This window comes from Myxocyprinus asiaticus, chromosome 33, assembly GCF_019703515.2.
Source record: "Myxocyprinus asiaticus isolate MX2 ecotype Aquarium Trade chromosome 33, UBuf_Myxa_2, whole genome shotgun sequence".
NCBI classification, from domain to species: Eukaryota; Metazoa; Chordata; class Actinopteri; order Cypriniformes; family Catostomidae; genus Myxocyprinus; species Myxocyprinus asiaticus.
In genome coordinates, this window is record NC_059376.1 from 16500942 (window position 1) to 16519520 (window position 18579).

General features: G+C 40.6%; 1 protein-coding gene across 2 annotated transcripts; it reads left to right on the plus strand.

Annotated features, from left to right (window-relative positions):
* The first annotated feature begins 6835 nt into the window (after window positions 1–6835).
* On the plus strand, window positions 6836–17157 carry LOC127424440 (anaphase-promoting complex subunit 5-like). 2 transcript variants are annotated; one of them, XM_051669665.1, is made up of 17 exons: window positions 6836–7403; window positions 7483–7562; window positions 7646–7749; window positions 8627–8849; window positions 8953–9013; window positions 9127–9228; window positions 10573–10763; window positions 10930–11011; window positions 11238–11330; window positions 12207–12388; window positions 12717–12852; window positions 13020–13094; window positions 13185–13306; window positions 15790–15897; window positions 16004–16151; window positions 16548–16710; window positions 16832–17157. In XM_051669665.1, the coding sequence occupies exons 1-17, from the start codon at window positions 7203–7205 to the stop codon at window positions 17041–17043; spliced, it is 2283 nt and encodes a 760-aa protein (XP_051525625.1). In that variant the 5' UTR covers window positions 6836–7202; the 3' UTR covers window positions 17044–17157. The 2 variants fall into 2 exon arrangements, with proteins under 2 accessions (XP_051525625.1, XP_051525626.1); XM_051669666.1 differs by lacking the exons at window positions 6836–7403; window positions 7483–7562 and having other exon boundaries at window positions 7646–7745.
* The last annotated feature ends 1422 nt before the right edge of the window (window positions 17158–18579 follow it).

The window sequence follows — 18579 nt, forward strand, 5'->3', positions numbered from 1 at the left end:
GATAGGCATGTGCTTTAGTTATTTCAGATATGCATTTTTTGGGATTGTGGTACATGTAGATAGCAGCTTCATGTACTGTTTAGATTAGTTTACCTAAGTTTACTGCCTGTGAGTCTGCTAGTTTAATGTAATATTTGCAGATGCTATTTCCCTGAGGTGGCATTGAGTATTGGGAACCCAAACATTGTATTCCCTTTTTTTTCCCCCCTTTAGAAACCATACACGCATTAATAAACTCCCATAAATACATGCTTGGATGTACAATAAATACTCTGAAACCTGACCTGACTAGACTGGATCTGTTCTCACCGACAGTCCCACTGGTTTCAAGCCAGCTGCCTACTCCTATCTCTCTCCTTTTCATGGTCCTTTGAGCCGGAAGTAGTTGATGACCAGTGGCCATGTCTAGTCACTCCTTGCCTTCGTCATCTCCGCATGAGCGGCCACGCCGCCAAGCCCAGCCCCCTGCACATTATGATTTCATCCTGCAATATCATCAGCGGTCACAACCTACAGCAGAACAACAACCTCTTTACCTTGCGGATATGTCTGGCACTGGTCCTCATATCAACCCCAGAAAGAGGATGAGGATGAGTCTGTGGATGAGTCTGAGGAAGAGCCAGAGGTGCCAGAACTGCCCACTGAGGGAGATACTCAGGAGGACATTCCACACCCTTACTCACCTGTCACATCTGAGAGAGTGCAAACCCCTGATGCTGAACACCCACATGCCTCTCCAATAGCTCCCCTTCCTAATACCCAGACTGCGCTCATACAGCAGTTGATAGAAGTAAGAAATCAGGGTAGATTAATCCAGCTGTGCATGCTTAAGAGTAGCACCCACTCCTCACAGTCTCGCTTACCATCCCCTTGGTCTGATAACCTTCAACCAGTAGTATCACCACGAGTCCGTCAGACTACAGGTAACCACAGGCCCACTCCTCTTCCACCTCAGCAGCAGCTTCCTTCTCCTCCCGTAAGCCGTGCCCCTTTTACCCAACCCATACCACCATCCTTGCAGCTCGCGCATCTTCCCAGCTGTAGTCAGTTTCCTGCCATATCTCAACTAACAGCCTCGTATAACCCCATGCTCCCAGCCTATACACTGCCAAATCAACCTTTGCTTTGTGTTATGTCCTATCCTGCCCAGCCGGCATACCAGTCTTCAATGTGCAGCCCGCCACCTGACATCTGCTGCCCCTCAAAGTCAGCTAGCTCCCTCTATTGGCCCCCTGCAGTCAAACTATAGGAGGATAGAAGGTCCCACGTTCCCTGATCTCACCAAGGAGGATGAAAGCCAGTACATGTTAATGATGGCCCTATCCCACTTGTTAGATCCAGGAGAGTCAGCAGTATAAATGCCACATCTTATTGGAACATTTAAAGGTAGACCAGGCAAGGAGACTTGCATTGGCTTATGTTTATGCCCCAGATTCTTATACTCAAGCTATGAGGGCTCTAGATGAGCGTTATGGTCAACCTAGACAGCTTGCTTTGAAGGAGCTCCGAGCTATAATGGAGATACCTGCTATCCACATGGGTGATGGTAGAGGTTTAGACCAATTTGCCCTCAGAGTTCAGGCATTAGTGGGCCTCCTTCAATCCATGGGCCCTGAGGGTCTCTCTGAGCTTACTTGTGGTTCACATGTTGAGCAGCTTTTAGAGAAGCTTCCCCATGAGCAGTTCTGCCAGTTTAAGAGGAATAAGAGTTTAAGTAGACCAGGTCCCCTTTCCTATAACCTCCTAGATTTTTCCAGCTGGCTACAACAAGAAGTCCATTGCAAGCCCAGAAGGCAAAGAATACCTCAGCCTATCCGACAGAGGCCATCGCCCCCTCACCCATTAAGAGGTACAGTCATACTCTATGGTACCTCTCCTGAAGCCCAAGTCGCCCCACATAAAGTTAGTCAGCCTCTCCCCAACACCTCATCTGAACACTATCCAGTGTGCACCTATTGTATCTCTACCGAACACCATGTTAGTAAATGTAATGGCTTCCTCCAGCTCACAAACGACCAGAGAACTAATTGGAATAAGGAACCGAGATGTTGTTGACTATGTGCACGAGACCACTTTGCAACTCCGTGTGACCTGAAGGGATGCTGCAGCCAGTCCGATGGGAAACATCTACAGGTTCTATGTAACATCAACCAAAGGCAAGTGCAGAACCTCTATCTTGACCACCCTAGTGACTGCAAAAAAAAGTGTTGCTGAAGGTAGTTGAAGTGACCCTGCGTAATGGAAACAGATCCTTTGACACTTGTGCCATATTGGATGATTGGTCTGAAAGAACAATCCTCCTGCACCCTGCTGCCAAGACACTCCAGTTGGTAGGAAAACCTGAGAGCCTGAAGCTGAGAACTGTGAGACAAGTTGTTCAGACTCTTAAATCCAAAAAGTCCTATGTTATTAGTCAAGCCTTAACTGCTGACCAGCTATCCTTGTCCGAACATTCTCGCCCTGTGAAATCCCTCCAGTGGCGCTACTCTCGCCTCAATCAGCTTCCTCTCAAACAGCTTAATAAAGTAAGACCCCTGCTCCTTCTAGGGGCTGATCATACACAACTTATTACCCCAACACAACCTGTGAAATTAGGCCCACCTGGAGCCCCTGTGGCAATCATGACCCAACTTGGCTGGACACTGCAGGGCCCTGCAAGAGATCTTGCTAGCTCTCCCTCTGCTCATTTTCACTACATCTCCCTTAAATGCCCACCTGATGACATCCACCATAATGTACAGAAACTGTGGCAGTTTGATGCATTACCTCAGAAGCATGAAAGCTGTGGTTCATTCTAAACAGGATCAAGAGGCAATGCACCAGCTTGAGACCCAAACCATCAGAACACCTGTTGATGGCATCCTACGTATGCCACACCTCTTTTCCATACAGACCACTTGCCCCCCCGTGAAGGCCTCTAAAGAGGCAGTTATGTCCCGTCTTCGCAGCTGTGAGAAGCAACTCCTTCAAAACCCACAACAGGCTGAGACCTATACCAGAGAGATCCAGAAATTAGTTAATGCTGGGTATGTCAATAAGTTGTCCTCATCTGAAATGGAAGATGCCCCTGAGTTCTGGTACATACCTCACCACCATGTGCATCATAATGTTAAAGACTGCATTGTATTTGAATGTTCCTCCTACCAAAATCAATGTCTGAACTCACAGTTGCTTCCTGGACCAATCATTAGGCCCTCCTTCCTTGGAGTTCTGCTCCGTTTTAGGCAACACAAGATTGCAATCAGTGGAGACATTAAATCAGTGTTTCAACAGGTGCGCCCGTTCCACCGGGATAGACCTCTCCTGCACTTCCTCTGGGGTGATCTGGACTGCAGATGTCCAACTGTGTATGAATGGCAGGTTCTCCCATTTGGCATGACCTCAAGCCCTTGCTGTGCCATTTACATCCTCCAGAGGATCATCACAGGTACACAATTGCTTCTACGTGGATAACTGCCTGCAAAGTCTCCCCACGCTGGAGGAAGCCAGAGACCTACACAGCCTGCACATTACCCTCTCCTCTGGTGGCTTTGAAATCAGACAATGGACCAGCAACGACCCTAGGGTCATCTGTGACCTACCTCCAGACACCAGGTCAAATCAAACAGAACTCTGGCTGTCACACCATCCATCCTTTTTGATCCCTTGGAGTCTACCCTAGGCCTCCACTGGAACTGCCATGCAGACACCCTCAGATACAGGCACAGAGCCATTGAATCTACCACTCCAACTATGCGCCATATTTACGGAGTTCTTGCTCGCCAGTATGATCCTCTCGGGTATATCCTCCCTTATACAACAAGGGCCAAAGTTATTATCCAGCACTTATGGGGTAAGGCACGAGAACCTAACTAGAGGAATGCTACTGACTGATCTTGGTAGGCCCTGCAGGTGGAACCAAGGACCTGCCTTCCTGTTTCAATTCCCTGCCCTGTGGTCGCCTCCCAGGCCTCTTGACCCAGTCCTTTCCCTGTGGTCGCCTCCTGGCCCAGTCCCTGCCCTGTAGCCACCTCCCTAGACTACTGACCCTGTGACTCTTAACCTGTTGCTCATGGGGCAGCATGATGCTTCCCTCCCCCTGGTAATGTATCCAGACTCTGAGCTGCAAAGTCACCATCAGTGGTGTCATAGTCAAATTCTTTGACCACTTTTGGGCCCATTTCCTTAGAAATTACCTTCCCTCTCTTTAGTCTTGACAGAAGTGGCACATTGACAGTCCTAACCTCCAACTTAACACTGTTGTTCTAATTCTTGATTCCCAGCTTCCTCTATCCCTGTGGCCAGTGGGTAAAGTAATTTCCCTCCATCCGAGCAAGGATGGTTGTTGTAGGGTTGCTGATGTCCAAGTGAAGGACAGAAGGTCCACAAGGCCTGTTGCTCACCTTATTCCTCTCCCAGGCCAACCTGATCCCCCATGATCTCTCATATTAACAGATTTGCAATATAAACTTGGGGGTGGCTGTTTGGAAGTTTTCCTTTGTTTCTATGCTGCATCCTCAGAGCAAGTGCCACACCCCTCTTAGCCCCTTCATTTCCCTGGCAGCATCCAGCTCCACCCATTCAATCTCAGGCCAATTAGGACACCTTCACAGGCCTTATTAACAGCAGCTGTGCCCACAGTTTTTCTTTTGTTCTCGTTTGTTGAACCGTGCAGAGGACTGTGATATCTACTCCTTGTATCTTATATTTTTGTTCGTAATTGACAATGTAAGTGCCTTGTGTTCTGTATTTTATAGATTATTTTGCATAACTTGAGTTAGGCCTAAATGTGCTCCTCATTTTCATGCATGTTCATGTTAGATACATTTTTGAGTTGTTTGAAGATCTAGCTGGCCTTCAGCACTGTCATTGTTAGATTACCTGCTTAGGCATGTGCTTTGGTTATTTCCGATATGCATTTGTTGGGATTGTGGTACATGTAGATGGCAGCTTCATGCACTGATTAGTTTACCTAAGTTTACTGCCTGTGAGTCTCCTAGTTTAATGTAATATTTGCAGATGCCATTTCCCTGAGGTGGCATTGAGTATTGGGAACCTAAACATTGTATTCCCTTGTTTTTCTCTTTAGAAACCACACACACAAACTCCCATAAATACATGCTTGGATGTACAATAAATACTCTGAAACCTGACCAGACTAGACTGGATCTGTTCTCACCGACAGTCCCGCTGGTTACAAGCCAGCTGCCTACTCACTCCTATCTCTCTCCTTTTCACTCACCGTTTCAAAAGTATGGCCACAAGACGTAAACAACGTGTTAACATGATTTTAGTGTGATAAAATTGCTTCGACTTGTGTGTAAAATTTTATAAAATTTTACAACGTAATTGCTGTGACGATGTAAGGCTGTAAACCCTAAAAAAGACTATTCATTTGATTAAATACAATTTAAACAAATTTACTAAAATAATACAAGTTTTAATCTAGGTGCTTTAAAAAAAAATGATTAGCTTTACATTTATGCCTTTAAACCCTCCACAATTTGGACTCTTTCACTTCCATTGTGAGTGCCTCACTGTAATTATTTTTTTTAAACAAATTAGGGATGAATTGGAAAAGTGTTTTTTTGGTAGTAATCAACATTATGCCACAGAAGTTGACATCTGAGCTTAACATATTGAACCCAGAATATTCCTTTAAGCTAAAGATTAATGTAGTTAGTAAATCTTGTGTATTTTATGCTTTTAAAAAGAAAATCAACACATACCATCAAATTCTCTGCTAATTTTGAATACTAGTTTGAGTTTTACGTGCAGGTGTAGGGGTCAAATTTATTTTGAAAGACTTATGTCCATTGTGTAAGCAGTAAGCACCTCCAGTTTCCTATTGATTAAAAGAATTAAAGATACAGCCATAGCCATCACTTGTTAGAATTGAAATGGTCACAACTATTAACATTTTTTTCTTCTGAGCCATTTTGAGGCCATAGAAAGCAATCACCTAATGAATTGGCCTATGATGTTAGAAATAATTGATTTAATGTTTGACATGTTTTCTGTACAGTATATGTATTCTGGGAATACAATATATTCCTGTATATTTAGATTATACCTGTGAAGAATGTGCAGCCTTCTACCCTCTCTGTTCATTAGTAACACATCATAAAACATTAATAGGAAATATGAATGGACAGAAATAGTGATGATGGGAAAAGTCAGGAGTCATACATCATCAAACAATATCATAAAATTGTACACAATTGCAGTAACAATTACAAAGGATTAAAAAAAAATGTAACTAAGCAATGGGTTTAGGCTAACAATGTTATCCTAGGAGAGGATAAGAAATATTAGTGTAATAAGAATACTTTCAGTGTCTGTGTTATAGTTCTTAGAGACTTAAGCATGAGGATGATAATTTTCCATTTCATGTAAACTGTCACGTCAACCAATGAACACTGACGCCATCTACCGTATTTCAAAGAAATAGACTCATGTGCAGATTCTGTTTAAACGTTAAAAGTAGAACAACATTTTATGCATTTTACCTCACGATTTTGCTGAACCGCCACCCACTGAAATTAGAGGCTATTGTACATTGTCAAATATTATGCTTGAAACAGTGCTGGCACACAGGCACCCTGTGGCTGCAAAAGTCTCGCGAGAGTGGCACGCGACATTCATACTGTATTTGTTCTGTTTATTTGGAATCTCACAGAAACCCTACACCTATCCATACCCCTAAACAACCATAACCTTAACTATACATGTACATCTAACCACAACTTTAACTTAAGTAACCGCAAACGCGACTCTCGCGAAAATTTTGCAGCCAGAGGGTTCTACACACGACCCGCAATCGATTTATCTGTAGTCTATAGAGCGGCCTGAGCGCAATCAATTTATCTGTGTTGTACAGCTCGTTCTGAAACGTGAACGGAACTGGAGGGTATTTTGAAGAAAAGCATTCGTAATTGATGCGGGTTAAGATGCAAATATGTTCATTAACCTGAACAATCAGATGTAGACTTTGTTTTGTTGACGTCCATCTGGAAGAGATGTTGCAAATTATATTCTTGCATTCTAAACTACTTTAATCCTTCACCGATAGTATTATCCATGCAATGTAAGCTAGGTTAACTTAGCGTGACCCATGAAATCCTGCTTTATTCCGTTTGATTAGAGAATCAATGCATCGATATTCTTTATTCTGCTTATCCACGAGGAATAACTGAAGTCCAGAGGGGCTTGATCTTTCTGCAATGGCTAGCGTGCACGAAAGTTTATATTTTAACCCCATGATGACAAATGGAGTGGTCCATGCCAATGTCTTCGGTATAAAGGACTGGGTCACTCCATACAAGATCTCAGTATTAACTTTACTGTATGAGATGTCCACAACGAAACCCATGGCACTTCTAGACAGAAGACGCCTGAATAAACTCATTCTACCTTTACAACAGGTATGTATATCATGCAATGTTTCTCTTGTAAGGATGTGTTTGTGTTTTATAAATATTGTGCAATGTGTGTGGTGACCAGGGTCCAGATCTGACCTTAGAACAGTTTCTGAAGATAGTGGAGGAGTGCTGTCTTCGGATGGTCAATGCTGTTAAACTCAGGTGTGTACTCTTTATAAATAACTTTTCCATTATGAAATGAAATAACTTTTTCATCATTCACAAAATTATTGCCATTTTCTCAGGTTGCTTATGATGGCTAATGGAGAGTTGCAGGACATGGAGCACTTCTTTACTATTCTGCCAAATGCTTTCAGTGACTCTGAGGCATTCAAAACAAGTGTTGTGGGTATGAATTTGTGTTTGTTTAGTAATAATACACCACTTCTGCTCCAGGTCTATGGGTTAAAGGGACAGTTCACCCCAAAATGAAAATTCTCTCGTCATTTACTCACCCTCATGCCATCCCAGATGTGTATGACTTTCTTTCTTCTGCAGAACACAACGATTTTTAGAAGAATATCTCAGCTCTGAAGGTTCATACAATGTAAGTGAATGGTGACCACAACTTTGAAGCTCAAAAAAGCATACAAAGGCAGCATAAAAGTAATCCATACGACTCTGTTGGTTTAATCCGTGTCTTCTGAAGCGATATGATAGGTTTGGGGGAGAAACTGATCAATATTTAAGTCCTTTTTTACTATATATTCTCCTCCCTGCCCAGTAGGTGGCGATATGCATGAAGAATGCAAATTACCAAAAAAACATAAGACGATGAATATGGAAGTGAACTTGGAAAGTGGGTATTTATTGGAAAAAAGGACTTAAATCTTGATCTGTTTCTCACACACACACGTATCATATCGACACGGATTAAACTTCTGGAGTCGAATGGATTACTTTTATGCTGCTTTTATCTGCTTTTTGCACATTCAAAGTTGAATTGCTTTGAATGAACCAACAGAGCTGAGATATTCTTCTAAAAATCTTTGTTTGTGTTCAGCAGAAGAAAGAAAGTCATGCACATTTGGGATGGCATGAGGGTGAGTAAATGATGAGAGAAATTTTTATTTTTGTGCCAACTATTCCTTTAATGGTGAAGTGTGCAATTTCTGTGCTACTAGCACTACCAAAATGAATTGTAAATATTCCATTTGTTGATTGTAAGTATTGTCAGTTTGAAATGTTTTGAGCTCTTTTTCTCTCTCTTTTGACTCTCTCTGTAGGTTTGTTCATGCGTCAGATGCTGCTGGCCTATAATAAACTGTCCTTCAGTCAGGTGTATAAGCTGTACAAGTCTCTACAGCAGTATTGCCATTCTGGCAACCAGCCTGAGCTGTCAGCACTACCTGCTGAAGACATGGAACTGACGAGCAATGAAGACACCAGCGCTGACCACATAGACAAAGATGAGCTGGACACACCATCTCTACACCAGTCTGAACTGAGGTCAGTGGGAACATTTATTTTTCCACTTATTACTGGTGGAACAGGGTTGTGTAAATGTCATGGTTGTGGATCTGACTGTGGGTTTATTTTCTGTTTATCATAGATCTGATGAGTCTCGAGGTCCTTTATCTCAGAAACAGGCGGAATACTTTCTTGCTCGACAGGTTTGTTTAAAGTGCCACCTTAATGTCACTTTCATGAACACCATTGTCTAGTTTGTGTCCATATCATATGAGCATATGTGACATGCTACAATATTTTAATATTTTTTTCTCAGGCATACCTCCTGAAGAACGATGAGAACAAGGCCGTGCCGCCGGCTAAGCTACAAGACGAGCTCAACAACATCCTCAAGTTCAACCCTGACTTTGCTGAAGCTGTGAGCTGACTTGCTTTTAAATGGAGAACCTGGAATTTTAAAAAAATGTTATGGCTGGAAGAATTTATGGAAATTAATAAAATCTTAAATCATGGAAATTTCTATAGTGATGATAAATGTTTCTACTTTTGCTCTGTTGTAAATATATTTTTTTAATTAGCTAGATATTGCTCTATTACAAAGTAAAACTTGCTTGTATACCAAAGTGATGTTTGATTCATTCTGTTGAGTCGGATCTTTTCAATGAGTCAGTCTAACCTATACACTAATTGGTCTAAATTATTCATAAGTAAATTGGTCTTAATTAAAAATGACTGGAAAGGTCGTGAAAATTATTTGGTCAAAAAGTGAATCAAACACCTTTTTGTTTTTATCAAAATGTATTAAAGAAATGTTTCGTACAAAAATGATGATTCTCCCATAATTTTCTCACCCTTATGCCTTCTCAAACTCGTATGACATTCTTCCGTGGAACAAAAACAAAGATATTTTAATGGAGATATGATGTCTGTTTATCCATACAATGAAAGTGAATGGTGACCAAATTTTCAAGTTCCAAAAAGCACATAAAGGCAGCATAAATCATGAGCATGCCTAGAGACTGCAATGGCACGATTTACAGTGAAAAAGCATAACAATTTTGGTCTGTTTTCATTTAAAACTGATTAGATCACTTCAGAATACATGGATTAAACCACTGGAGTTGTGTGGATTAGTTTTATGCTCTCTTTATGTGCTTTTTGGAACTTCAAAGTTCTTGTCACCATTCACTTGCATTGTATGGACAAACAGACATCATATCTCCATTAAAAAATATTTGTTTGTGTTCCGTGGTAGAAAGTCAGTCATAGGAGTTTGGGAGAGTTAATGATGAGAGAATAATCATTTTTGGGTAAATTATTCCTTCAACTTACTAAACCACTAAAACAACTTTCGTCTGACATCACAAATCTTATTTTCCATTCCGTCCCCTCCATCCACTCAGCTCTATTCTGGTGTGTAACTCCCACTTTCAAAATCCAGTCTTTTATTTTTTTCATTCAGAAATACTGTACATCAGATTACAGAATTAAAAGTGTCTGTGATTGGCTTTCCATGTTGACTTCAAAAGAAACACGTTTTCTGGGTTCTCCTTACAAGAAAAGTACTGTGAAGGTGCCATGGTACAGTGATGATATCAGATGGTAATTCCATGGTACTATTACCATATTTATATATGGTACTTACATGCTACTTAAAGGAATAACATGGTATTACCCTGGTACATTTCCCTGGTACTTTTGGTTAGTGTCTTAATCCCTTTTTTAAATAATTGACCCATTCTCTGTCTCTATGTTTCTACAGCATTACCTGAGCTATCTGAACAGCATGCGAGTGCAGGATATCTACATCTCCACCCACAGCCTCCTTCACTATTTCGACCGCCTCATTCTCTCCGGTGCAGAGGGGAAGAGCAATGGAGATGAAGGCTATGGCCGCAGTTTGCGCTATGCTGTTCTAAATCTAGCGACTCTGCACTGTCGATTTGGACACTAGTGCGTATTAGTTGTCCTGATTGCGTTTAGAGCATTGCATTGTGTTAGAAGCACTTTATTTTCTGGGGCAAAGAGGGGATAATCAGAATTCTAGCCTATGAATTTCTAATATAACTGTAACCTAAATTTAAATGCTAAATGCACATTTCTGTGCTTTTGTGTGCAGTCAACAGGCTGATCTGGCTTTGCAGGAAGCTATTCGGATTGCCCAGGAAGCTAACGACCATGTGTGTCTCCAACACTGTCTGGTAGGAGCGGTTTCTTGGAGTGGACATTTAAATTTGAAAGATTATTTCGTGAAATGACTGTGCGCTTTCATTCTTCAGTGAGTGCCCTGAAAGCTCTCAACATAATTTGCTGTGCACTTTTTCTGAAACATGGACTACTCACAGGATGAAATAAATAAATAAATAACTGAAAAGCTGACTTTGTATTGTTGTGATTTTGTTTTTGTATTTTTTTTTTTTGTTCCAGAGTTGGCTCTACACACTAGAACAGATGAAAGGATCGGATAGTGTGGTACTAACTGAAGACTCAGTGAAAATCGCTGCACACTTTTGTCTCCCTGTAAGTAAATCTGAAGACTAAATATTTTAATTGCTCTTAATAAGTCTTGTCTTGTTTTAAATGGGTTGTGTTGTTTTTATAGCATATTCATTTGTAAATGTGAAACCATAAGACATGATAAAAAATGCCATAATTTACAATTATAGTTAACAGGGATAGGGATAGTTCACCCAAAAATGAAAATTCTCTCATCATTTACTCACCCTCATGCCATCCCAGATGTGTATGACTTTCTTTCTTCAACTGAACACAAACAAAGATTTTTAGAAGAATATTTCAGCTCTGTAGGTCCATACAATGTAAGTGAATGGTCACCAGACATTTGAAGCTCTAAAAAGCATATAAAGGCAGCATAAAAGTAATCCATAAGACTCCAGTGGTTTAATCCATGTCTTCTGAAGGATATGATAGGTGTGGGTGAGAAACAGATCAATAGTTAAGTCCTTTTTTACTGTAAATCTCCACTTTCAAACAGCCCTCCTAAGCACTCTCTTCTCTCCTAAGAATTCTTCTTATATTTTTGGCAATTCACATTCATCAAGCATATCGCCACCTACCGGGCAGGGAGGAAATTTTATAGTACAAAAGGGCTTAAATATTGATCTGTTTCTCACCCACACCTATCATATAGCTTCTGAAGACATGGATTTAACTACTGGAATCTTTATACATTATTTCAGCTTCAAAGTTTTGGACCCTGTTGACCTGCATCGTCTGGACCTACAGAGCTGAAATATTCTCCTAAAAATCTTTGTTTGTGTTCAGCAGAAGAAAGAAAGTCATACACATCTGGGATGGCATGGGGGTGAATAAATGATGAGAGAATTTTCATTTTTGGGTGAACTATCCCTTTAAGGTTCCTCTTGTGTTTTGCAGTATTTAGCATCTCTAGGCATTCAATCCCTGGTCCAGCAGGGAGCAAAGCAAGGTATGCCAGCTAATAAGCTGTTGGATGCCCTGCGGGGAACAAACATCATGCACTGGAAGCAAAGCCTCTCTGAGCTCATTGAGATTAGCCTGGCCCAGACCACCTCCATATGGAGGATGTATGGTAAAAGGTTAGATATCCAGTATTCCTACACCCTTCTATGTACAGATGTTTTTAATGATGAATATTTACAGCTCATTGTATTTATTTATTTTTATTCTACAATGCAATTTAATTGAAATATGAAATTAATGACAGAGACAAAGTAGAAAATGCATACCATCTCTTTCATGCTAAGCTGAATAAATAAATAAATAAATAAAAATAATAAAAAATAAAAACTGAGAAATTACTTGATGAGACCTAATGTGTAACACCTGGTTAGGACACTTGGGGTGTTTCGAATAGATGTTGTATTTGCTACGTTGTATGATGTTTTTTCTTCGTGTTGTCTGTAGCACGATGGCACGGCAACAGGCACAGCTCCTATTAAATATGAACAGTCTGGAGCCGGTGAACTTTGGTGTGCAGCAAAACAACACAGAAGCCTTTGCCGTCGCCCTCTGCCATCTGGCAGAGCTCCATGCTGAGCAGGTGCCTGACCTCACATCAACAACAACAGCTTTTTCACCACACAGAATCTGACTATATGATGGCCACAAATCTATCTTTGTTAAATTGGCAAGCATAGTTTTGAATGCTTAATTTGACCGTGCTTGCTGTCTGTATTTAAGATTTGTGTGCATTTTTGCAATCCTCAGGGCCTGTATGCTGTTGTGGGTGACATTATGAAACACTTAAAACAACAGTTCCCTCCTCATACCCAACATGCCAAAGTAAGCCGCTTGCCAAACACAACTTAAATTGATCAGTTCTGCACAGATCAGCAGCAGCTCATATCGAGAATGTTTTGTTTGTTTTAACAGCTCTGGATGCTATGTGATCTGAAGATTCAGTTTGAGAAGGCTATGAATGATGGGAAGTACCACTTGGCAGAGCCCCACGTCACTGCTATCTCTGCCTTAAACAGCACGGAGGGTTTGTACAGGTAATTATTATTATCAAAAAGTAGAGTAAAGCATTACATTTTAAATTCTTGTAATCAGATTACAGTTAATGTCTTACAATTACATTACTTGGGTTAGACATGTTATTACTTTAATTGTTATTTACAGTATGTGGGATGCATTTAAAACATGAATAACACTCACTCTTACATCTATTTGCGTTTCTGTGATCTGAAGAGCGTGCGCTCCCTAACAAGTCATTAAAGCGCATTTACATGCACAGCAATATGCTAATTGCTATCAAAAATCAGTGTATTCTTTTTTTTCCATCATTTATTGTTTTATGTGTCCAAATGAAATGTGAAGCCTGTACACACAATTAAATGAAATCAAATCCCATTTAACCCTACCCTCTCATGTTCAGTGCATCCGGAAAGTATTCACAGCGCTTCACTTTTTCCACATTTTGTTATGTTACAGCCTTATTCCAAAATGGATTAAATTCATTATTTTCCTCAAAATTCTGCAAACAATACCCCATAATGACAACGTGAAATAAGTTTGTTTGAAATCTTTGCAAATTTATTAAAAATAAAAAACGGAAGAAAAAAAATATCACATGTACATAAGTATTCACAGCTTTTGCCATGACACTCAAAATTGAGCTCAGGTGCATCCTGTTTCCACTGATCATCCTTGAGATGTTTCTACAACTTGATTGGAGTCCACCTGTGGTAAATTCAGTTGATTGGACATGATTTGGAAAGGCACACACCTGTCTATATAAGGTCCCACAGTTAACAGTGCATGTCAGAGCACAAACCAAGCCATGAAGTCCAAGGAATTGTCTGTAGACCTCCGAGACCGGATTGTATCGAGGCACAGATCTGAGAAAAATGTCTGCAGCATTGAAGGTCCCAATGAGCACAGTGGCCTCCATCATCCTTAAATGGAAAAAGTTTGGAACCACCAGGACTCTTCCTAGAGCTGGCCGCCTGGCCAAACTGAGCGATCGGGGGAGAAGGGCCTTAGTCAGGGAGGTGACCAAGAACACGATGGTCACTCTGACAGAGCTCCAGCATTTCTCTGTGGACAGAGGAGAACCTTCCAGAAGAACAACCATCTCTGCAGCACTCCACCAATCAGGCCTGTATGGTAGAGTGGCCAGACGGAAGCCACTCCTCAGTAAAAGGCACATGACAGCCCGCCTGGAGTTTGCCAAAAGGCACCAGAAGGACTCTCAGACCATGAGAAACAAAGATTGAACTCTTTGGCCTGAATGGCAAGCGTCATGTCTGGAGGAAACCAGGCACTGCTCATCACCTGGCCAATACCATCCCTACAGTGAAGCATGGTGGTGGCAGCATCATGCTGTGAGGATGTTTTTCAGCGGCAGGAACTGGGAGACTAGTCAGGATCGAGGGAAAGATGAATGCAGCAATGTACAGAGACATCCTTGATGAAAACCTGCTCCAGAGCGCTCTGGACCTCAGACTGGGGCGAAGGTTCATCTTCCAACAGGACAACGACCCTAAGCACACAGCCAAGATAACAAAGGAGTGGCTACGGGACAACTCTGTGAATGTCCTTGAGTGGCCCAGCCAGAGCCCAGACTTAAACCCGATTGAACATCTCTGGAGAGATCTGAAAATGGCTGTGCACTGACGCTCCCCATCCAACCTGATGGAGCTTGAGAGGTCCTGCAAAGAAGAATGGGAGAAACTGCCCAAAAATAGGTGTGCCAAGCTTGTAGCATCATACTCAAAAAGACTTGAGGCTGTAATTGGTGCCAAAGGTGCTTCAACAAAGCATTGAGCAAAGGCTGTGAATACTTATGTACATGTGATTTCATTTTTTTTTTTTAATAAATTTGCAAAGATTTCAAACAAACTTCTTTCACGTTGTCATTATGGGGTATTGTTTGTAGAATTTTGAGGAAAATAATGAATTTAATCAATTTTGGAATAAGGATGTAACAACAAAATGTGGAAAAAGTGAAGCGCTGTGAATACATTCCGGATGCACTGTATCCCCCTACTTCAGTTGGCTAAACAAATATACATAAGTAGAAAAGTAATGACAATAATGGTAAATAAATAAAAGACATATACAAATTATATTCACATATACTTACATACATATACACACATAAAAAACACCCAATTGTTGGCTTATTGAGCATAATTGGTGCAAGAACATGCATGTAAACAAGCTCGTTGTGCATTAATGGACGAAGAGGAAATAGACATTGTTTTGAAATCTTTGAGCAGAAAATAAAAATATGTGTTCGTAGGGTTTCTAGAAACTAAGTAATTAAAAGTAAAGAAGTAATTTGATCATTTTTTCATGAAGTAACCAGTAATTAAATTAAAATTTTAGAGAAGTAATTTTAAATTTGTAGTGGATTACTTTTTTTTTTTTTTTTTTTTTTTGAAGTAACTTGCCTATGCTGGTTTTAGCAGGTTGACCCCATACAAGCATGTTACGCTTGCTTATGTGACTGTTTATGTGCATGTCTGTTCAGAAAAGCCCAGTTGCTGAAAGCTCTGAATCAGACATCTGAGGCTTCTAAGATTCTACAGCATCTGCAGCAACAATGTGAGAAGAGTAAGAACACAGAGATGATTATCAGGTATGTGCTTATGAGTAGATATGCAGTATATTTGTAACTGAACATAAGAAACAGGTTTTGTTGCTCTGTTGCTTGTGTATAACTCTTCAGTATGTTTGTGTGACAGGGTGATGCTGGCCTCTGCAGAACTCCACTGGGACTCGTCTGGTTTCGCGACAGCTCTGCCATTACTGTTACAGGCTCTTGCTCTGTCACGCCAACACAACCTCCAGAACATGGCCCCAGAGGCTGTGTTACACCTGGCATTTACACAGGTACACCAAATACATCAATGCATGCATAAGGCTGCAAGCCACATGCCTTAGACTGACTGGCAAGTGCTTATACAAAAACAACCTCCAGAACCTTGACTTCACCTAAAAAACATATCGATATTGGGGTTTTTTTTGTTTGTTTTTTATTATCTGCATCTGCCTGATAAGGGTCATATTAGATGCAGATAATATCAGGGCTCATTTTATTCCAATTCAAACTCTGTTTTTAACAGTAATCCATTTTTTTCTATGCATATATACAGTTCTAGATTTGAGCTTTAGTCCGATACAGTTTAAGGTTCTCAGAACAGTAAAAATGTATTATATCTGCTCTCATTTTGTTCTGTCATATAACATAAAACATTGTTTATCTTTCCCTTTTCACTCTTTTCTCAGCTTATGTTGGGGATACCTGAGCAAGCCCTTGTACTGGTGCAGGATGTGTTGGAGTCTGTGTTGGCTCATGGGGCACTGATAGACAAGGGCAGAGCTCTGTTGCTGGCTGCTCGCTGTCAGATGGCGCTGGCAGGGACTGCTGCTGAAGAACACAAACAGTCTGGTACTGAGTCATGCTTTTCTTACACTGTACATTCTTAAGGGCATTGCTGTACTCCTAAGAGTTCCCAAGTCTTTAAATAAGGTGCATAAAACAAGTGTCTTTTTTTCCATCTTCCTCACAGCTATGGAACTAGCCGTGCACACATTGGATGAGGCTGCTGTGTACTTCTCCCGTCTTGACTGTAAAGAGCGAATGAGAGATTTATACTACCTACAGGCACGGTTGCATCACACCCTGGGCAACATTTCCCAACGAAACAAATGCGCCATGCTCTTCCGCCTCCTTGACCAGGAGCTCCCATTGTCTGGGATGACTGTTGTCAATCGTCTTTAGGCTGCTAATCTTGTACTTGCAGACCACTAAGACATAAAACAATTGAAGTGTTATAACATGTACTGTGTGAGGTGTGCATGCTAAAAATACATTTTATTTTGTATATGAAAACAACATTTGTGGCCTTTTTCATTTATACGTGCGTGTAGAGGAGGCAGCTGTTAAAAAATTACTAATGTAACAATTGTTTCCGCCAAAATACCATAGTTCATACAGTTATTGTTACTACTGTAAAACCAGTGTAAGTTAATAATGGATCTCCTCCAAACAATGTAATACTAAGCTTACTGAAAAACACCATAGTACTGCAATGTTTTTTTTTGTTGTTGTTGTTTTTTTATGTAAATCCGATGTTTTTAGACATGTATCATGAAGGTACAGCAGGGCTAAAGGCACACCTTAAAGAAAAGTTTGCTTTTTTTGGTCACAAAATGGGAAAAAGAATTTCGTTTTTATGAATATTGATGGAGCAACATAATTTGTGTGAAAAGAAATAACAAGGTTGTTTCGATTAAAAATATTTTTTTTAAAAGGCAGCGATTTGGGGTAAAAGTCTACCAAGGGGTTTATAGTGATATTGTGTATATATAGGGGCAATAGTTATAGTGCAGAAACGTTGTAAATGTTTTTTTTAGTTTTTTTTTTTAGTTTTGAGACAGTAAGATACTTTTTTGCATAAAAAATTAAGATAATGCTTATTCAAAATAACCACTTCTCCAAAGGGTGTACCATTTCCTGTTAGTTTCTATCACATTTGGCATTTCATAATATCTCAAGTATTCTTGAAACAAAATAATCTCTTTTGTGATTGGATCAGTCAACATGAGCCCACTTTGAACATCTTTCATAACACATCTCTTATCCCCCCACTTAAGAAAATCTGTGTTTGGGGGCTGGGTAGCTCAGCAAGTATTGATGCTGACTACCACCCCTGGAGTCGGGAGTTCGAATCGTGCTGAGTGACTCCAGCCAGGTCTCCTAAGCATTGGCCCGGTTGCTAGGGAGGGTAGAGTCACATGAGTTAACCTCCTCGTGGTCGCTATAATGTGGGGTGTGTGGTGAGTTGTGTATGGATGCCGCAGAGAATAGCGTGAAGCCTCCACACGCACTAGGTCTCTGCGATAACATGCTCAACAAGCCATGTGATAAAATGCGCGGATTGATGGTCTCAGATGAGGAGGCAACTGAGATTCATCCTCCGCCACCCGGTTTGAGGCACTATGCCACCATGAGGATTTAGAGCGCATTAGGAATTGGGCATTCCAAATTGGAAAGAAAAAAAATAAGAAAAGAAAAGAAAAACTGTTTTATGGGGAACTTTACGTATACTACTATGAAATACAATACTACGTATTGGATAGTTATTGAAAAACTTTTGATTCAATCACCTTGAACAAAACTGAAAATGACATAAGTATTTGGTCTCAAAATCGATGTGAGAATTTTAGGGATTTTCATTAGGTACATAAAGCCCATGTAACTAATGGTTATTATTCAGTACCATGGTGTTTACACTGTATGCCCAATTATTAGGCA

Coding starts and splice junctions, on each gene's coding strand:
- LOC127424440 (XM_051669665.1), top strand. CDS start 7,203: ATGGCTAGCGTGCACGAAAGTTTATATTTTAACCCCATGATGACAAAT. Junction 7,563..7,645: donor GTCAATGCTGTTAAACTCAG/GTGTGTACTCTT, acceptor CCATTTTCTCAG/GTTGCTTATGATGGCTAATG. Junction 13,307..15,789: donor AGCACGGAGGGTTTGTACAG/GTAATTATTATT, acceptor ATGTCTGTTCAG/AAAAGCCCAGTTGCTGAAAG.